Raw genomic sequence first — 19,639 nt, forward strand, 5'->3', positions numbered from 1 at the left:
GGATGAACTGCCTCACCCTTGTTTACTAACATGCCAGGATTCTCGCCAAGAGTAATGTGGAGACTGATGAAATATAATGGAGAAAATCTGCCCTTCGTATCATCTTCCCCATGATAACCAAGGTAGTGGTTCAGTCGGTACCAAATCTAACCATCGTATCCGTATCTTTGTATGGTTAACCCGTCACGGCCATAACCAGTCGGCTGGGGCATCGTTTCTCAGACGCGAGAAAAGGGGGGGCATCATACAATACGGCGACAACGCAAGTCAGGGTGCGAGGCTTACCAGTATGATGAACTTCGTACGAATTTCGGCACCAAAAGCCCTAGGCTTACCGTCTCATCATGTACTTTGGTAACATGACATGAGGATATATGAGCGATGTAAACTCAACCTCGTGAAGATAAGCCTTGGCGTTGCGGCGCGGCAACTCCCTCTGCTCTGCTTCATTGGTCCATCACGGAACATGGTGACAGGATCCGGCAAACCCGGCACTGCCGCGTTGACGAGCTTCGGCTCGTTAAGGATGGCCTTGACAGGCGTAACTGGAGTCTCTCACCTTGTCCACGTATCGGATGGATTCAAGCATGTCATTTCTACAAATCGTGTCACATGTACGAACTTGCCAACGATACTATTGCCACCTGCGTACTTGCATGCATGGCGCTCACGTTTGCCATTCCCATTCAACTCCACGCATGGTAACTTGCCTTGACCGCAACCTCTTTAAGACAGTCGAAAGCTCTTGACATCTTTCTTCGCTTGCCGTCTCGGAGTCGTGAATAATCATCATTCCCTCTCTTCACGCATCCAATCAACGCGTCAACACCCTGCTCCAGACTCGCGCAATCATGCGGCAAAACAACTGGCTGCTCAGGCTGGCCGTGCTCGCCACGTCAACTCTGTTAGCTCCGTTCGCTCAGGCAGGCGAGGATTTGGTCCCTTTTGATGATGAAATGACCGAGGGCCAAGGGCAAGGATGCCTGCCTCACCAATACCCTCCAACATCTCCATGCTGACCAGCTCTTCCACATAGGTTCAACACGTTCCTTCGCCAGGGATGTATGCATAATGCTGTCGAAGTTTCAGAAGTCCCAAACCCTGGGCCCCCTGCCGTTGAAGTGGCATACTTTGCCGAAAAGATGACGAGCTATGAGTCTGTCACTTGTCTCGACTTCATGCAGATGGCCGTTTGGAGCGCTGATTTTTGAATCATTTGAAAACAGGAAATTTGTTGACTTGCTCGATATAAGCGCCGGGGGTAGCATCAAAGCTCTCAATAAAGGTGGTAGTTTCAGTGCCAAATTTCTCGATAAAAATGAGGTCAGCATCGTGCGCAACTCTGGCCACAACAATGAGCATGTCTGAGACCAAGTTACGATGCAGTTTGAGTCTAGTTTCTTGACGTATCTCGTCAAGGTAGACATTCGACGCCAGTCTACTCCCAAAAAGACCTTTAAACTGAACAACATCGGAATCCTAAACAACACCCAAACGACGTACTGCGACCGTTTCATTAGTGGTAAGGTTGACTCCTCCCTGCACCAGGGGAGTATGCCTAATATGCCGGCAGGCTTTGTCGAGGGAGGAGCTCTGTATGCCCGCGTCTCCATCATGACCTCCGACAAGACCAAACAACGAGAAGTTGAGCAAGCGTGAGTGTCAAGGCATCGATGACCGTATCCTCAGCATCGTGCTTATTTGCAAATGCAGCGCCGAAATCGCCTTTACTGCGTACGGGGCAGAAGTAGCCGTCAATCAAAAGGTCAAATCCAACATGGAAAGAGTGCAAAAGAACACAAACATCAAGGTACACCTTCATTACGTGGGAACCCCTAGTGAAATGAAAGGCCCAGCCGTGGAGTCCAAGGACGATGAGCTTCTCCAAGTCAAGATGCGCGCCGATGCGTTTCTTGCCGATGCACAGAAGCATAACTGGAAGCGATTGTGGGTGTCTCCTCGCAGTGGCAAGATGATGATCGTCGAGACTTATATTGCCTAGCGCGCGGCTTGAACGGTATGACACTATTCAAGGGTTCAACAAATTCACGCCCATCGACTACTCTGGAGCAATTGACCGGGTAAGTAAGCCGTTGTGAATGTAGTATGAATCCCTAGTGACCCAATTAGAGTTGGTCTGTGTTCCACGACTACCAAAGCTACCTCAGCGCCCAACATATGATTCGAAACAGTAAGCTGCATCATCATGACGACGTACAAGATATGGCTTTCTGACGTATATCTTGGCAAGTCCCGGCGGAGAAATACATCGGAGGTAGAGAGATAAGAGATCAGCTGGATGATCGTTCAAGCAATGCACTTGAGACCATTAGGAACTGGGTGAGTTGACATCAACGAGAATTACGATGCTGCCTCAATCTACATATCATGATGGCTAACCTTTCGAGCACAGGTCAGTAGTGTCAACGCAAATCCGAGCAGGGCAAAGACAAAGCCCCAAGTCGAAAACCCTTCCCGGTTCCAGGGAGAATTAGTTGTAGGAATATGTCCTTTTCATCATCTTCCGTGCAGGCAGTCCTGGGGTAAGCCTAGGCTAATCGTTGTTGTACTCACGGAAACAGAGCACTGTCCAGACGACACGATACATTGGCCAGCGACTCTATCTGCGCAATGGCGGCACCACAGACAGTACGCTTCAACTCGGTCGAATCTCTCTTGCATCCAAAGCTAATGAAGTTGGCCTGATGTAGTCATCGACACGACGCTCAGGCCGCGGGCAAAACAGCTCTTTGTCATCGACGCCTATGACTTTCCCAAGATCCCCGGAACTGCCAACCTCATTTTTGCCGGCAAGTCCAACGGCGATCAGTATGAAGTCGTCATCGGGCGCGAAAAAACCCCCGGCTATGAAACCCTGCGCGAGCTCTGGGTGTTTCAAAAGCCCATCCGCGGCGTCGTCGACATGGCAGTCACTGTCACGGTGATTCCGGATGGACCCATCATTACGCTGGATTACAAAAACCCGGAAAGGATATTTGTGCCGGTCCGCCGAGCACTGCCGACGACCCAAATGTCGCGATTTTTTCGGCGGCAAGACTTGACGCTTTTCTCCTTTTATGTCAATCCTGTCTTGGCGAAGGCTCCTGCCTAACAGTGTCCAGAATGCTGGCAAGATTTGCTTTCTTGGTGCCCTAAAACACGCTCACAGCCTGCGCTTTGTCCTTGGAGGCCTTGGTCTGGGTTGAGTGGGTGGCAGGATGGCTGCTTGCCGAGTGATGGAGCGTGGTTGGGACATGTAAAGGGAGACTGGGCTATTTCCAGCCACAGACGAATGTAGCAGCAGTGCAAGGCCATTATGGAGAGTCAACACTAGTCCTAGGTGCATTGCTGACGCGTTGTCATGCTTCCATTTCTTCCTGCCATGATTCCTCGTCTATTGTAGCCTTAGCATGATAAGTTGGTTCTAGCTCAACCTCAACTATTTCCATTCTTTTGACGTTGGAGTCACGTCGGTCGATTCAAGCAGCTCAACCTGATTTTCAATTCGATAGCCTCAGATCCACCACGATGGCTTCCGCATTGTCATCTGTTCGAAACAGTTCAGAATGACAAGTGGCTTAGCCCTGCAAGAGGCACGGAACCCGGTACACTTTCATACCTGCTGATCTGCTTCAATACTAATATTACTACACGAGATTCTTGATGTACTCCATACCGTATTATTTCATTCACCACGTTTGATTAACTATACACCACAGGTTGAATCAACTGTGTCTGCGCAATCAACCGTGGAATGACCGTAATTTCGGTCACGTTAAGTATACGAACCACGTTAAACATACGTCATACGCTAAATATACGACATGAGTTAAGTATACGACATATTAATACAGTAATATACGGCACACGTTAAATATAGGTCATACGCGAAATATACGACATGAGTCAAATATACGACATTTTAACATACGACCTATTGTAGTGGGTTGTGGGGTAAAAGGCATCACGAGTCGAGGGGCGGGGAATACCAAACAAATTGCGGCATCCCGGCATTAATTCTAGCCATACATATGTAGTTAATTATGATAATTATGGAGAGCAGTCGGGTAGATACCGTAGATAAGGTAGATGGTTATGTACTTATGACATTTTAAAAACGGTTAATACGGGTGAAAATTGCAAGGGGATGTCGATAACGACTATATTGTACCGATCCTATTTGGCCTTGTCCACTGTGTACCGTGAGAATAACAGCGGCGAAGATAACAAACCCGTACGGATCGCGGTGAAGGGATAATCACACGCTCAAGTGTATCTATTTGTGGACAACCTACTTGTATTGTTTCGGCATAATCAGCCGGCCTCGATGAATGCGTAGGGTGTCCTTTGTATTTATATTTGCACCCGCGTCCCAATCTTGCGCACATCGTATCTGTTATAAAGTGCATGCCTTGCACCACCGTAATATTTTGGAACTGGTTTTCTTTTGCTGCCATTGTTATTACCGAGTCTCAACAACTTGCTTGCCACAAGGTTCTTTTATTCCAATCTCAATCATGGCATACGCCCAGTGGATCATTGTCACCATTGTCAACGCCATAAAGCCTGGCAAGGACATCAAAGTTAAGAATGCCGAGCTCAACTGGTACGTCGAGACTCTCTCTCTTGTTCACCCTAAACCTTTGACTTGAAGCTGCTTTTCGTTAACTAGGCTCTAGGGGCAAGTTCTGGGAAGGCCACGATAAGGACAATGAGATATCAGCGACAGGTGTGAATAGTATCGTCGTCGCCCCGGGTACCATCGAAATGGTCAAATCGTGCGGGCGCTCCGATGCCTCCTCAGGCACGGAGGGCAGATTTGACCTTTACGACAGCAACGACAAGAAGATTTGCCAAGTCTCCTGGGACTGTCCCTGGGGCTCAAAGTCGAACAGTTTTGACGTACACGTCGACGATAGCGCTACGTACCATGTGATGAATTCATCATACATCGCTAGAAGCGGAGCCATTGGCGCAGTGCACATTGTCATCCGGGATAGTTAAGTTGGACGTCCCCTGATTAGAACGGCTATTCATGCAAGGATGGTTCCGTCATGTACCTATGGTGTATATACATTTCATCGCCCTGCATAGATTTTGTTTGTCTGAATCCCAAATTCATCATTGTCCCTGATCATATCGTGACTGACTGAACGACCACGGTGAAGCCTGCGATTCCCGAGTTGCCGCCAGGAAGTCCTATCGCGTAGCATGAGGACAAGATCCCTGAGCGTGTCGGTCCATTCTTATTGCGCCTAATAGACATGTGCTAGTGCTGGCGCTTGAGCCAGCTTTGTCTTCAAAAACAGACTCGTCCAAGTGTGTACAGCTCCAGCAACGACAATATATTGATACCTGTGCCATAGGTCCATTTTCCTCGCACGTTTTAAGATGCCAACTATGCCTAGGGTTATTATTGAGCAGTGGATTTGATACTACTTGTACTGGTGGTACAGTTGTATGATGCGTAAGTTATGCAAGTTGAGTGGAAAGGAAGTACTCCAGTCATGGAGGCCTTTGTCGACCGCGTTTGATGAGCTGTGAAGCCTTGGTTGGGGCGCCTCCTCGGGCCGGCACGAGCATGATTGCGCCGCCTCTATACACAATAGGCCGCTTTACTCCGTACAAGGATTATCATTACCGAAACAGGCACAACGATGGCCCAGACAACCTTGGCCAGGAGCCTGGTGTTAGGGGTTACACCCCGTATGTTTACTTGGGCGCTGCCCAAGCAACGGCTCGCGGCGATGAAGGCGGCCCCCTACATGAGCGAGGGCGCACATCACGTGCGATGCCGCTAAGTCACGTGCGCTAGCGCGCCCAAAGCAAGGGAGCCCTATCACGTGCGATGCCGCTAAGTCACGTGCGCTGGGGCGCACAAGGGTATAAGAACACGGTTGATATTTGTACATTAGCATTAGTGGAGGAGACATGGATCGTTGAATATCACAGATACGTGCCCCTAGCAGGATGCATAGCCAACTGCATGACATTAATCACTATTACGTAGAATTTGAAGCCAGACAATGGTTGGCCCGGATCCTGGCACTAACAGATTGGACCACACAGCCTGGGTATACGGCGAATATTACAATGCCACACTCGTCGTAGCCGTAACGGACGGGTTTGTTACATCTCTCCAAACGGGCCCATCCATTACAGCTGCCCTCTCTCTCTCTATATATATATATGTATAGCAATATATATATATATATACATATGTATAGCAATATATATATATATATACATATGTATAGCAATATATATGTATATATATATGTATAGCAATATATATGTATATATATATGTATAGCAATATATATGTATTTATATATGTATAGCAACATATATATATATATGTGTGTGTGTAGCAATATATATATATATACATAAATAAATATATATATATATGCTCCCTGCCGTTCCCTTCTCCTTACAATCGAATACCGACAGCTCCCAACGATGCAAAGCAGACGCTTGTGCTTTGCTTTCTCTCCCACCAAGGGGCAATCGCACCGAGCCTGACGATGCCGGCTGCCGTTCTTGCACCTTTCCACCCTTCGTGACGACGACTTGGACCGAATTAATTCGGTTCATACCATTTATACTCCCAGGTGAGGTTCTGGACCAGAGTCCTTTAGCTTCGTGGACTTATTCACCTCAGGCCAAGCAAACCAAGCGCGTCGGATATCCGGTACACTATCGTACGTGTCAATGCGATGCAGCCTAGAGATTGCTCCAGGTTGTAGGGCTCGAATACTCACTACCAGAGCACCATGGAGCCGGTTGTTTCGCCGACAAAACTCCACGAGACGGAGAAATTGCCGCCGGGGTCGCATGGCTTGTAAAAGGATGCATCCTTGGCCTCGCGTGTCACGTTCACTTGCAGGAAAAACCATTCCGGTTCGTATCCTTCACTGTTGATTTGAAAGCTCATGGATATCTTCTTTTCTTTGGTAAAGTCTGAAAGCGTCACTCTTAGCCAGAAAGTCATCATGTCTGCCCAAAGTCACACGAACCCCTCGTAACATTCCGGAGCTGCCAGTTCGGAGCATTGGCGATATTCTTCAGCTTCACTTGACCGGGAGTTTCGATGGTGGAAGTCATGGGAGCTTCGACGGTGGAAGTCCTGCCCTTGCAACATTGGCAAAAATGGCCGAATGCGAGCGCGACGAAGAGTATAATGTGTCTCATTTTTCCGTTTCAAGAATGCTGAAGAGAGTATTTGTTGGTCCATGTGGGCGACTCTTTGGCAAATGGACCAGCACATTATATCCAAGTCACCGTCGCAGGTTGGCGTCCGTCAACACCTGTTGGTTGTGAGCGAAGCCTTCGGAGGCCGTTTGATATGGCATCTGCGGTAGCCACTGCCGCCCGCGATTCGCCTTGGGCACCACCCAGATATTTGCCTTCCTTTGAGGCATTGTGTCTGGCCGACTTGCCACTTGACGCGCAATAATGACTGGCGAGTGTCGGGTTGAGGTGTGTGGTGAATCGTGGCCTCTGATTGGTTCGCTCCGCTAACGTGATGACCTCTCGACGAGGCGACACGCCAGGGTTCATCCTTCGTTTTGTCAACCGCCAAACGGCATCTCAACCAACCACTGTGCCAGCTGCCGCCCTTACCAGTTTTCACCCTCCCCTGGCCCGCGATGCATGCATCCTTGTGGCTGCATACGGCCAAACGCTCACGGCTCATTGGTCGTGCGAGCCTGTGTCTGCCACCCATGTCCTGGGTGCGGACACAGGACGGCCAGCAGGCTGCCTCGACGCCGCCCATAAGCGCCTGAAAAGATGATGCTGACGACGTTGGTTGCAGCTGTGGCACCGAACCATGCTTGCACGGAAGTGCACGAATAAATGCATCTACAGTGCGCTGGCCGATGGTGCCTTGTTGCCTCTCGTTTCGGCAAGCACCCGTCCCCCATCATCGGGGCGTCTCGATTCATAGCACCACAAGACTGTGCCTCAGTTCGCTCGTCTCGCCCCGTTGGCGTCTGAATTTTTGTCGACCTTTGACGCAATCCAAACTTGGATTCTTCTCCCCCCAAAGTGACGGAGCGAGCAAGGCAGAAATCTGTCATGTGAGACGTTGGGCCTGTTCATGTTGGCCATCCCCTCCTTCACTCCGTTTGCACTTTGCCACCACCGGTCGAGGGAAACATGTCTTCATCGTCATGCTCTGTTGCCGTACTTTTCCTTGCCATCGCACGCGTTCTCTTCGCCCTCCAGGTGACTCCAGGTTCGCCCTGTGCCCTTCGTTGCCTGGATTTTCCCACCGGCGATGAGTTCAAGGCCTCCGATTCGAATACAAACACGAGCGACATCGCCTGCCAAGACCGCGAGTTTCTGACGACGGACAAGGGAATCAAGTTTAAAACTTGTCTCGAATGTCTTGAAACCAGCAGCAAGGTCGACGGCGGCGAGTCGGATCTCAAATGGTACATCTGTAAGTTGCGCCTGCTGATCAGGAAAGCAAGTATCGTGACCGCCATCATCTAACCAACCCTCCCAGACAGCTTGCGATATAGCCTCGGAACTTGCCTCTTTGGGCAACCACAACCACCGCCGAACTTCACCTTGGATTCGGCATGCAACATCGACAAGGCATGTAGGCCGTTACGGACCCCGCTGACGGCCGACCGTCTTCTACCAGTGTCGAACGGCGCCTTTGACTATTGCACGGCAAATGACGGACTCTTCATGGGACCAAACCTCACACCATGTATCCTCTGCCTCCAAGTGACCGAAGGCCAGGCGTATCTCTCCAACTGTACGAGCACCACCTGCCACGGCATCCCTCGAAACCCATCCCTGGCGCTGGCTAACATGTACTAGTCTTGGCAGCTCTCGAAGCTGGCTGTCGACAGAATCCCCAAGATGGCAGCATTCTCCGTCTCCGTGGCAGCGTCTTCGCTACCAAGCCCCTTACCATGGGCGAGCCGACAGCCGACCACGAGCAAGGCGGTCGAGGTGAGTTTACTCCGAGCGCCATCGCCGGCATTGTCATTGGCGTCGTCATCATTTCCTCGGCAGCTGTTGCCTTGTGCACCATTCACCTCTGTCGCAAGAGGTGGCGCGGTACGTGGGATGGTTCTCGATACTATAAATTCCATGCCACTCCTCACGTCTCGTACCCTACTGCTGGACGTGTGGACCGACCACAAGCAAATGACGGCGACTCCAGCAATAACCCCCCCGGCGAAAAAGCGTCCCCTTACACCGTGTTTGATAATTACTATGAGAGAGTGGGAATCGACAGGAGTGACCAAGGTGGTAGCTCCCGCAATGCCACCGGCCCCGAGCCTTCAGGCAGCACCATACCGACACACCAAGCATATAACCCTCCAACCTCGTCCAGGACGGCGAATCAAGCAAACTTGCACCCCCCTGTGGCAACCCCAGCTCCCGTGCACAATGAGCCGAGGACCAACACACCGGATTCCTTCGCCGTCCAAGCCTATCTCAATGCGGCGGAAGACTCGGCCCGAATCTCACCCCGACAACCTCCTGGTCCGACTGCAAAATCCGCGTCGCAAGACGGAAAGTTTGCCAAACTTTGCTCCCTCATTCCCCCCTCTCTCCGTAAACTCCAAGCACCACATCGGGACCAGAATCCGCCACTGCCAGGGGAGATTGCGACTCCCGGCGGTGTGCATCGAGGACACGAGATGCAAGTCTCGCACCCAGTCATGCAGGACGACCCAGCGTTCCACAATGGACAAATTGGGGCAACTTGGTCTGCCCGCCGCGAACGTCCTGCGCCCCTGCGGCAACCGAGCTGTGGGGACGACAAATACATCGAGGTTCCCTTGCGCAGTGGCAAGAGTGATTTATATGGATAATAATGACTGGATAGTGCCACACACGCAGATGGACTAGGTCGTGACGATGCAACGTGATGAAGCAAGCAAACTTGGACAGCCTCGATGGTTAAACATGCACTCATGAACTGCAATGCATGGACGGCGTTCTGGGCGGCGTTGGAGCAGTCGACAAGAAATCGGATAGCGTCCTTGAACAGGGGAACGAGACTGTTCGGCTTATTGGTTTCGCGAGGTATTTCATCGTTTATTCTCTGCAGTACAAGTACAAAGTAATGCAAACCAAGTCTGCCATGTGCCATTGAATCATCCCAGTCGCTTACCAGCACCTCTTGCCCGCCAATTGTCCGCGACGGCTGAACCCGAACCAGAAGGCGCGACGTCATACGGAGAACGAAGACCGAGAGCCACTGCAAGACGGTGATGCACAGCTACAAAACCACCGACGACCGTGGTCAGAAAGGCAGGCGTGGGCAGTAGGTTTTTCCCGCCACCATACTGGGGCCAAATCGTGGTCAAAAAGTCAAACAAATGAGCGGCGAGAAGGCCGTGAATCTGCAACAGCAAGTTCATGGCGCCGCCGGGAAAGAGGAGGTTCATCAGGAGCATGACGTATGGGGCCATCTGGGCAGGTATGGTGACGACCATGTAGTTGGCTTTCATGCCGCGCTGTTCCTGCGTCGTCGTGTAGCACATGGCCACAATCAAGGCCGAGAGAAAGCTGGTGAAGCCAAAGCCGGAGAGGTAGATCAACGTCTGAGGCTGCCGTCAGCTTCGCTTCGGCACAGAATCCAAAGGCATCGGGGAACGCGGGAAATAATGTAGGGAGCTAAAAAACCACCCGAGTGAATGAAGCATCACACGGGCCATCCATATAGACATCCCACCATGCCTACACCGCGAACCGACCCGGAATGCGAATGATGGGTCGGACGAAGTGTAGGGGTACTCTCCCTCATTTCCAGGAACCGTGATAGTAGTGGAGGCATAACACTACCCGGGCAGATATGATGAGGGGTTCGGGAAGTTGCTTCGAAAAATGCACAAGGACGGACGGGCACGGGGACAGGTCGGCCAATGCAAACCCAGGCTGAGCTTACCATGATGGTTCCGCCGACAAACATCAGGTACCAGATCATGTCCTCCTTTCGGGGGAATCGCGGGTTGTTCACCTCGAGCTGGCTCATGTACGAGTAGAGAAAATACGGGTCGAGAAGCAGGCCCATCTTGGGTCCTGTGATGAGAAACGACGTTATGAAACGCCATATCTGAGGCGGTATCATCCACAGGTACCGCGGGTACCAGACGAACCACCATCCTGGAACCAGTCCCAGGTGGATGCAGATGGAGAGGGCAAACGCAGCCGTCGCGGCAGTTCTGTACGCGATGCATTAGCATGGGTCGTCTGGTAAGGTGGCCGGGAGGAAGGTTCCATACCGAGCCATGGCTGGCAGCTGCCAGTAGCTGTCCATGGACAGGTCGGCCATGATGGGCAGCAAGGCTTCTTTCAAGGCTCAGCGCGAAGAAGGGCCAGAAACAACGACGAATATGTCAAGTTGCAGAAGCAGGTTGCGGAAAATAGAAAACAGTTCACACACAGCAGGACGCAAGCGTTTCAGAAGCCACAGCACCAAACGGAGAACGAGGCTGACGCGATCATCGTTGGTGCTGTCGTGTCATCTTCAGAATCGGACGGACTAGGCAATTGGGAAAAGAGAGTTTTGTTGATTTCGTTTGGTGCGGGTATTTGTACCGAGCTGCGAGCTCCGCTGCTCCACTATGCTTGTAAAAGGTCTTGTGCTCTTTAACGGGGTGCGGCTGAACTCCGGTTGAACCTCGTCAGCGAGATGACGTTCCGAGTACTCCGTACTCCGTACGGAGTACTCGGATCTGTGATTACTCATCCGACCCTTTACTTACTTACAGTGGGGGGTCAAAAAGTATTTGCCTACCTTCAGGTACCATTCTCTGCTATGTTAGATTGGACTAGGAATGTGGTACCTAAGGGTAGGCGAATACCTTTTGCCACATACTGAGCTGAATGGAGCTCAAGGCATAGAGAAAGCGTCGTGCCAGTTGACCATCTCTTCGAGTTCTCCTTGCCGTCGAACAAAAAAACTCAACTCTTTGGGGATTCCTTCTCATACGCTTGACGTCTTTTTGTTACGTCATTAGCATCCGTAGGGTATGGTGCCTCCATCACGCCCTCCCCACGTCTCGATTTTCTCCATCCTTGTTCGAGGCCAGTACTTTCATTGACGGTGACGTGCTCGACATGATACGATCGCACGATGTCTTGAAAGGCGAAGAGGCCAACGACGCTGCGTGGGAGGCCAGCAAAGGAGCTCTCATAGGAGCTGCGAAATGGGGAGCCGGCGCCGCCCTCCTCGGTGTCATTGGCTATGTTTGGTCGCCGATATATAAAGGCACGACGGTGCAGTTCAAGGTGTACGGTTTGATGGACGGAACCACCCTCCACGGCCCGAGCTGACTGGCAGCGACAGGTATCTTCAAATGTCCGGCATGGTGCTGGGCGGCATGATCGAGGCAGATTGGCGCCTGAGACAGTATGAAGTTCAGATGAGGATGCAGAGGCGGTGGATGCGTGAAAAGGCCAAATGGGATCGGTACGAGGAGGAACTGTCGGACAAAAAGGACAAATGAGGGCTGGCACCACACGAAATGTCCCCGGTGCAGTACGTCGACGAGACGGACACACAAAAACACAAAAGAAACTCGCAGCGTGAGAGCGATCTTGAGCCAGTACAGAGGCAAAATGCTCGAATCAAGCCGCGCACATGCTGGCGGTGCCGACAATAGAACCATTCAACTCCAACGCCAAATATGAGAGGCAGCTGCCGGCTCCGGTCCGTCCGCACCCGGCGGCCGTGCTTGTCATTTTGCCGGCACGACAAACTTTTTCGGATCCATGTTGATCTTGCACAACCTCGCGACGCAGCCGCTCAGCTGCAGCAGTGTCTGGACGCCCTCGAGAATCTTCATGTGGGCGAAGCCAATCTCCTTGATGAACTCGAGCTTCGAGTGCTCGCTCAGCGTTGGGATCGTCTTGGTCACCTTGAACATGGTGCTGATGATGTCATGGCTCGAGTACCCAAGCCCCCAGAGCTCCCGCAGCGTGTCGAGGGCCGAGTCCACGTTGCCCTCGTAGCAGGCCTTGAGCATCGCCTGCACCTTGATGGGGTGAGGGGAGTCGACGACCTTGAATACGTTGTCGCCCGAGACGAAGCCGAAGCCGGCGAATGTGGACTGCAGATTGTTGATGGCCTGTCGCATGTCACCCTCGGCGCTGAAGACGAGCGCCGCGAGGCCGTCGTCGCTGTACTCGACCTTTTCCGCCTCGATGATTTGCATCAGACGCTTGACGACCTGGCCGTCGGTGAGCTTTGCGTAGCGGAGGATGGCGCATCGGGATTGCAGGGGCTCGATGATCTTGTTGGATTGGTTGCAGGCGAAGGCGAACCGAGTCGTGTTGGAATAAATCTCCATCGTCCTTCGGAGCGCCTGCTGGGCACCCGATGTCATGCTGTCGGCTTCGTCGAGGATCACCAGCTTGTGCCTCCCCGCGGGAAGGGTGACCTTTTTCTGGGCAAAGCCCTTGATTCGGTTCCGGACGACGTCGATGCCTTACGGGACAGGGTTAGACATCACCGCCGCACCGCGTGGCCGCACACTGAAATACCTCGTTCGTCACTGGCGTTGAGCTCCAAGACGGCCTCCTTGTACGATTCCCCCAGCATTTGACGCGCTAGACACAGGACGCTGGTCGTCTTTCCGATGCCCGGCATGCCCGAGATGATGACGTGCGGCATGTTTCCGTCCCTGGCTATGATTTTGAGCCGCTCAATCGTTTCCGTATTGCCGACAACGTCATCGAGGAAGACGGGACGGTACTTTTCCACCCTGCCCATCACATCGGTCAGTCGGCATCGCTGCGAAGAGGCGGGGGGAGAGGGAGTCGGTCGGACCATGGCAGCTCGTAACTGACGGAGCCGTTGGCGGACGCGGCCAGCGCGGCCTTGCAGACGGCCTTTGACGACTCGCCCGTTTCTTCCGCTTTCGCAGCGGCTTTCGAGGCGGTCATGTTGACGGTGGAAGGCGAAATTGCTGATGATTGACAGATCACTTTACGCGCCTCGGAGACGCGTCGTGAAAGATGAGCCCGAACCTGAGCCAGCCATGGGCGGGTCCCACCAGTGGCGAGGGGTGCGTGGTCCGTGCGCACCCACCCTCACCGCCTTTGACGCAAGCTGCGGCAAAATGTCACTAACCACCATTTTTTTGCTTCCGCACTCTGCGAAGACTGATTGGCAAACGACGACATTCAAGCGATCAGGCAAGGCCTGGACACGAATTTGACGCACGAAACAGGGACACTGATCCGGAAGCCTACTCCCCTCGGTGCGCAAAGTGTTTGCCCAAAGGTATTTCTGCGAAGTCGACGAAGCACACATTTCTTTTTCCCGACGCCGGCGCCATGGGTGTCGCTAAGAAGACGCGAAAATTCGGACAGGTGAGTCTTTGATCGATAGGCAACAAGCGGCGGCAGCGATAATGGCGCCCCGGGCATCGGACGAAGCGATTGATGGACTGACTGGAGGATGCAGGTCAAGCGAGTCATTGGCCAGCGCGATGGCAGGCTCAAGGTGAACAAGGAAAAGGCCGAGCTCGAGGCGAAGAACAAGGCCAAGAAGACGGTCAACGGCGAGCTCATCCGCGAGTTGCCGCAGATGCCGAGCTCCATGTTTTTCCAGCACAACACGGCCCTCGTGCCTCCGTACAACGTCCTCGTCGACACCAACTTCCTCTCGCACACAGTCCAGCGCAAGCTGCCCATCCTGGAGACCATGATGGATTGCCTGTACGCCAAGTGCAACATCATCATCACGTCGTGCTGTCTCGCGGAAATGGAAAAGCTGGGGCCAAAGTACAGAATTGCGCTGCGGGTGGCGAGGGACGAGCGGTGGCAGCGACTCCAGTGCGACCACAAAGGCGTCTACGCCGACGACTGCTTGGTTGATCGGGTGAACAAGGATAGGATATACATCGTGGCGACGAACGACAAGGCGCTGAAGCAGAGGATACGTAAAATCCCAGGTGTGCCGCTCATGAGCGTTGCGAGGGGCAAGTACGTGATCGAGAGGCTGCCCGGGGCGCCGGACAAGTAGATGGCAAGCTCTTGATTGGAATTCATTGGAATGGTTGATTCATGCGTCGATGAATTGTGATCGATATGCTGTGACGGAGCGGCAGGCAATCCAATCAACGTTCAACTGCTTGCGTTTTCTGCTCGTTCGTTTCCTTCCCCGCCATCCGGGATGCATGTTCGCCATCGGCCGTCCCCCCCGCACCGTGGGTGGGCAAGGAAGGAAGGACATTGGCAGTTGGAAGACGGCCCTTTGCCTAGCATGGCATTGGAACCATACGAGTGTCTTGGAATTGCGTCATCTTTCATTCGGAAGCCAACGACAATATCGTACTCGGTGGGCATCGACGTTCAGCTCCAGGCGAATGTGGATTCGAAGGGCCGCCCAGCCGTGGTAGTGGGCACGTGTCGGGCGGAGGAGCCCGATGGCGGACACGAGGGCCTCTATCGTCGCGGCATTGAGGTTGAGGTCCCATGAGCCCACGGACCAGGTAGTTCAAAACCCAACTTGGGCACAGCGCCGATGGCCGAGCAGGAGAGATGAGAGGGAATGGACGACTGAGCTCCCACATCGGCCCGATGCCAGCCGCCTTTCTGCCTCATGATGCCAGTGCGGCGGAGGATCAAATCAAGTTCGGGTTCGCCACGACAAGGCCAGCACACCGATGGCGGGATACACATGGCCGTTGACTCGCAGGCACTCGGGAAACGACAGTTCCTCGCATGTTCGACGAGCCGTCCTGCATGCGCAAGCGGCGTGCTGGCGATGGGCCATTGGTTCGACGACGGGGAGGAGACGGCACCGGCTCACCATTAGCTGAACCGTCCACGTGCCCGGGCCGGTTGCGGGCAAGGAGTGCGTGGGAGAGTGCGATGAAGGTGCACGAGAAGGCGGATGACGTAAATAATGACAGTACGTTGCAATTCGGGCGAGTTGCGGTCCCGCCGCCTGCTGACGGCTCTCTGACCTGATGCAAGAAGCAGTATGAAGGTATGAAGTCCTCGAACAAGTACGGTAAAGATACAGCACGGATGCATCCGCCTGTGCCGACGCAGGCCATCCTTATCCTGCTGAGCTCGTCGACGGGCCGGTTCGATGTGGTGGAACGTTGCCGTCGGCCGTCACGCGGCTGCCTCCTGACTCGTCCCATGTCGAAGCGAGAGGAAAGGATAGGCGGGACTCGACAGGCCAGACAAGGAAGACGGAACCCGTCGCCACCGGCTGATGCTCGACGGCCGTGGGGCACGTCGAGCTGGCGAAGCAGGTGAAGTGAAGTTGGAGCGTCGAGAGCCCACGACCGCTCATGTCGGTTCGTACCGCCGCCGCCGCCGACGACGTCGACTCCCCTGCAAAGTACGTGCATGATTGTCAAATCAGGTGCTGAAGCGAGCCCCGTAGATTCTACCGACACGGGAGGGTGGATGTGATGGCGGGCCGTTTGTAGCGCACCCGCCTCGGCGACAGGGCCGCATGCACCTTGACTGCTGACCTGTAGACGGCGGGAGACTGACGGTGACGTTGAGCCTTGGCGGGCATGGTTGACAAATGTGCTGCTGCTATTATCTCTTTGCATCGTGAATGGGTGAATGGATGAGGGGGGGGGGGGGAGGGTGTGACAAAGGGTTGGCAAACAGCGGGATGCTGCTCGGAAGGCCAGCCTGGCTTGCAATGGCGAGTCCCTAGCATTACCTGGCAAGTGCGCCAGCCTGACCTGCCATGGCGAGTCCTTGGCAATATTACGAGGCAAGGCCACAGGGGGAAAGCACGATGCTGACAATGTCAGGCCTACGAGGCACCGAAGCAGAGCATCAGATGCGTTGCACTCATGGCGGCTCGCTCGCTCTCGGAGATTGATTCATTCGTCTTACTTGCTCGGAATAGGTCACTTGGAACAGTTGAGCATGGCGTTTGGGCCATCCATCGGCTTCAGCATTCAAAGTGAGCGTCTGATCCGACAAGGAACAGGGGTTGGCCAGACTGTTTGTTGGCGTCGTCAGCTTCCTCGTTTCATTTACAGCACGAAATGGCGAGGGGCAAGACAGAGTCGGTGCATGGACAATGCGTCGAAACTGTCGCGAAACGTCATGAACGTATGGCCAAGCAGGCTCCCCAGACCCAGACTTGAGGAACATGCCGCCGGGCGCATACCCCCTCCCACCATTCTCCGATCCCTATCTTTCCATCCCCATCCCCATCCCCGTCCCCATCCCCGTCCCCATCCCCGTCCCCATCCCCGTCCTCATCCCCGTCCCCATCCCCGTCCCCATCCTCGTCCCCGTCCCCATCCTGCCATCTACAAGTGCATGGACAGTTGCGTGTTTACGATCTGCAAGTCTCCTTCTCGGGGAAGCGGGGGACATTTTTTTTGGGGGGGGGGGGGGCCGCCCTCGTTGGGGCGCGTGACTTGCTCTCCCTCGTCGCTGATAAGAGCCCTTTGCGCGAGCCTTCCGAATCTGGCGATTCGCTCGGTTGGTGGTTGGACGGCCAGTCACGGGATGACATAGGAGGAGCAAACGGAGGGCAAACACGCGAGAGAGCGCGCTCGCGGCGCCCGCGGAGATGCGCCAAACACCAACTCTTGGGGGCGATAAGAAATCTTGCCGTGACGACGAACATGGCCGACAGCGGCGGGGCGAGGTGCCGACGAATGCTAATCATCGATGGCGTTCGCTGAGGGTAATGCCCGATTGGTCAGTCCCAAACAGGCCAAACGCTAACATCCGTCCATCCTCTCGTCGGTCGATTCGTCCTCGCGAACAAGAGGGCCGGAACAAGGCATAGACTTGCAACTGCTATGCAGCCTACTTGTATGCCGCGGCATTGATCGATTGGTCGCTACTCCAGAGTACGAGTACGAGCGAGCACGAGTGCGTCTGGTTGCGTTGCTCGCCCACATTCTTGCCAGAGGACGAGTGCAGCCACTTGCTCGCATGAACGATGACTGGCTTGAGTTGGGCCTGGCCATCCGTGGGCGAAGAACGAACGGAGTCCTGTACGGAACAAGTACGGATACTTGCTCATCCAATGCAAGTGCTGTGCTCCGGACTTTGCGATTGCTTACTGTTGCAGTATGCCGCCCAGTCGACAGGCCAGGGTCCTTGTACCCACAGCGCTACTTGCAGCGTCGGCCGACAACTCGTTCGCTGGCGGTTGCCAGATCCCGAGACCAATAGCAGGAGGCACACAAATTCTCTACGAGGATAACGTTGCTCGAACTTGGTGCTTGCATCGGTGCAAGTTGTCGGCTACACCGTACACATGTACTTTCGGCCCATCACCTCGACGTGCTCGTACATGGCTGTCCTAATATAAGGACTTGGTTGTTCACTTTCAGTGCATGGCATGAAAATCAGCCCAGTACTCCGTAGTATTACTACTAGGTACAGTAGTTGTAAGTACACCTAGTAGGTACTAGGAAGTACGGAGTACGGAGTACTAGGTAGTAGGTAGGTCCTCACCCAGGTATTACTGTACAGTACTTTGGTACTAGGTACCTAGTAGGTAAGTACTTACTGTGCCTTGTGGTAAATAACCAATGTGGACCAGGTACAGACAAGCCATCAGCAGATGTACTTGTACAGCAAGGTAATACAGCAATTGACAAGTAAGTACTCCGTACATCCGCGGAGTACTCCGTACTGACGACCGCCTTGTCTGGCTGTATCATTCAGCACAGCACTCCATACAGTCAGTAATACTCCGTGCAGTACTCCGTACTTGGCTGTAGATACCAAACGTCAGTACGCACAGTACACCCATACTGTCGTAGGCCGCATCTTGTATTGTTATGCCGTATCCTTGTCCATGTGGCGTCGTGGGAGCTCGCCGTGGCCACGATCAGACTTTTTTGGGGTCCATGAACGCGCATCAATGAATCACTGATAAGAACTTGTCTCGTCCTTGATGGGTACCGTGCCATCTACCGATCTTCCGACTCCGACGACTGGCCATAGATAGCGGGTACCCCATACCTCCATCCCGTAGGCTATTCATGGCTGCTCGCGTGTAGCGGTACTTGCAAGTATGTACATTGCCACGTACCTAGTACTTGTACATGCACATCCACGCCAACCCTGGAACTCGCGCAGCGTCGCAGCGGTGCGACGACGCCCTGGCTGCTCTGATCAGCGTAGGCCTACTCCGGCGTCCGAACATGTACCTCCGCCGCTGCACTCGCCCTTGTCCAGGTACTTTTGCCTTCCGTATTACTCGTACTCCGTACTGCACTCCATACTTGCAGCACGTACAACTACAGTACTTCGTGCATCATTCCCCCCCCCCCCCGTCCGGCCGTCTCGATGGGCCTAAGCAGGTCCGGGGCTTGTTCTGCACTGGTGCGTGCCTGCCTTGTTTGATCTTGGTCCCGCGACCAGCCGTTATCTGCTTCGAGGCAGGAGCGATGGATTGAAACACCCACGGCAGGCAGCCAGCCGATTACCTAGTACCTGCACGCACGTATCGGCAGGTACGAGCAACGAAGCGAGGGTACTTGCCTCGTAGCATCTCGAGTTTGTCGTAGCTGGCAGGGCCTTGCCTTCCCGCATGACCTCGTCTCTTCCTGCACATATTCACTTCCTTCACCGCACTCTTTCGCCGCACTCCTTCACCACGCACCTTCACCACGCACCTTCACCACGCACCTTCACCACG

At 53.7% G+C, this 19,639-nt stretch overlaps 9 protein-coding genes across 9 annotated transcripts; 5 read left to right on the plus strand and 4 right to left on the minus strand.

Moving 5' to 3' along the window:
• Positions 1 to 1,380: 1,380 nt before the first annotated feature.
• On the plus strand, positions 1,381 to 3,112 carry DCS_05719 (uncharacterized protein; the record flags this gene model as incomplete). Its single annotated transcript, XM_040803021.1, has 8 exons — positions 1,381 to 1,655; positions 1,714 to 1,947; positions 2,003 to 2,081; positions 2,131 to 2,191; positions 2,252 to 2,340; positions 2,414 to 2,497; positions 2,583 to 2,649; positions 2,712 to 3,112. 8 exons carry the CDS (start codon positions 1,381 to 1,383, stop codon positions 3,110 to 3,112), a joined length of 1,290 nt encoding a protein of 429 aa, XP_040658054.1.
• A 1,405-nt stretch (positions 3,113 to 4,517) lies between these two features.
• DCS_05720 (Aegerolysin) lies at positions 4,518 to 5,004 on the plus strand (the record flags this gene model as incomplete). The annotated part of the gene is made up of 2 exons (XM_040803022.1): positions 4,518 to 4,606; positions 4,680 to 5,004. 2 exons carry the CDS (start codon positions 4,518 to 4,520, stop codon positions 5,002 to 5,004), a joined length of 414 nt encoding a protein of 137 aa, XP_040658055.1.
• A 1,759-nt stretch (positions 5,005 to 6,763) lies between these two features.
• Positions 6,764 to 7,107, minus strand: DCS_05721 (uncharacterized protein; the record flags this gene model as incomplete). Its single annotated transcript, XM_040803023.1, has 2 exons — positions 6,764 to 6,963; positions 7,020 to 7,107. The coding sequence occupies 2 exons, from the start codon at positions 7,105 to 7,107 to the stop codon at positions 6,764 to 6,766; spliced, it is 288 nt and encodes a 95-aa protein (XP_040658056.1).
• A 1,056-nt stretch (positions 7,108 to 8,163) lies between these two features.
• Positions 8,164 to 9,845, plus strand: DCS_05722 (uncharacterized protein; the record flags this gene model as incomplete). Its single annotated transcript, XM_040803024.1, has 3 exons — positions 8,164 to 8,449; positions 8,516 to 8,773; positions 8,839 to 9,845. The coding sequence occupies 3 exons, from the start codon at positions 8,164 to 8,166 to the stop codon at positions 9,843 to 9,845; spliced, it is 1,551 nt and encodes a 516-aa protein (XP_040658057.1).
• Positions 9,846 to 10,130: 285 nt separating this feature from the next.
• On the minus strand, positions 10,131 to 11,311 carry DCS_05723 (uncharacterized protein; the record flags this gene model as incomplete). The annotated part of the gene is made up of 3 exons (XM_040803025.1): positions 10,131 to 10,580; positions 10,925 to 11,201; positions 11,262 to 11,311. 3 exons carry the CDS (start codon positions 11,309 to 11,311, stop codon positions 10,131 to 10,133), a joined length of 777 nt encoding a protein of 258 aa, XP_040658058.1.
• Positions 11,312 to 12,099: 788 nt separating this feature from the next.
• DCS_05724 (uncharacterized protein) lies at positions 12,100 to 12,488 on the plus strand (the record flags this gene model as incomplete). Its single annotated transcript, XM_040803026.1, has 2 exons — positions 12,100 to 12,272; positions 12,329 to 12,488. The coding sequence occupies 2 exons, from the start codon at positions 12,100 to 12,102 to the stop codon at positions 12,486 to 12,488; spliced, it is 333 nt and encodes a 110-aa protein (XP_040658059.1).
• Positions 12,489 to 12,719: 231 nt separating this feature from the next.
• Positions 12,720 to 13,926, minus strand: DCS_05725 (uncharacterized protein; the record flags this gene model as incomplete). The annotated part of the gene is made up of 3 exons (XM_040803027.1): positions 12,720 to 13,468; positions 13,525 to 13,774; positions 13,831 to 13,926. 3 exons carry the CDS (start codon positions 13,924 to 13,926, stop codon positions 12,720 to 12,722), a joined length of 1,095 nt encoding a protein of 364 aa, XP_040658060.1.
• A 393-nt stretch (positions 13,927 to 14,319) lies between these two features.
• DCS_05726 (uncharacterized protein) lies at positions 14,320 to 15,010 on the plus strand (the record flags this gene model as incomplete). Its single annotated transcript, XM_040803028.1, has 2 exons — positions 14,320 to 14,355; positions 14,450 to 15,010. The coding sequence occupies 2 exons, from the start codon at positions 14,320 to 14,322 to the stop codon at positions 15,008 to 15,010; spliced, it is 597 nt and encodes a 198-aa protein (XP_040658061.1).
• Positions 15,011 to 16,051: 1,041 nt separating this feature from the next.
• On the minus strand, positions 16,052 to 16,525 carry DCS_05727 (uncharacterized protein; the record flags this gene model as incomplete). The annotated part of the gene is made up of 2 exons (XM_040803029.1): positions 16,052 to 16,335; positions 16,399 to 16,525. 2 exons carry the CDS (start codon positions 16,523 to 16,525, stop codon positions 16,052 to 16,054), a joined length of 411 nt encoding a protein of 136 aa, XP_040658062.1.
• Positions 16,526 to 19,639: the final 3,114 nt, after the last annotated feature.

The sequence above is a fragment of the Drechmeria coniospora genome, chromosome 02, assembly GCF_001625195.1.
Source record: "Drechmeria coniospora strain ARSEF 6962 chromosome 02, whole genome shotgun sequence".
In the NCBI taxonomy this organism is placed as follows: Eukaryota; Fungi; Ascomycota; class Sordariomycetes; order Hypocreales; family Ophiocordycipitaceae; genus Drechmeria; species Drechmeria coniospora.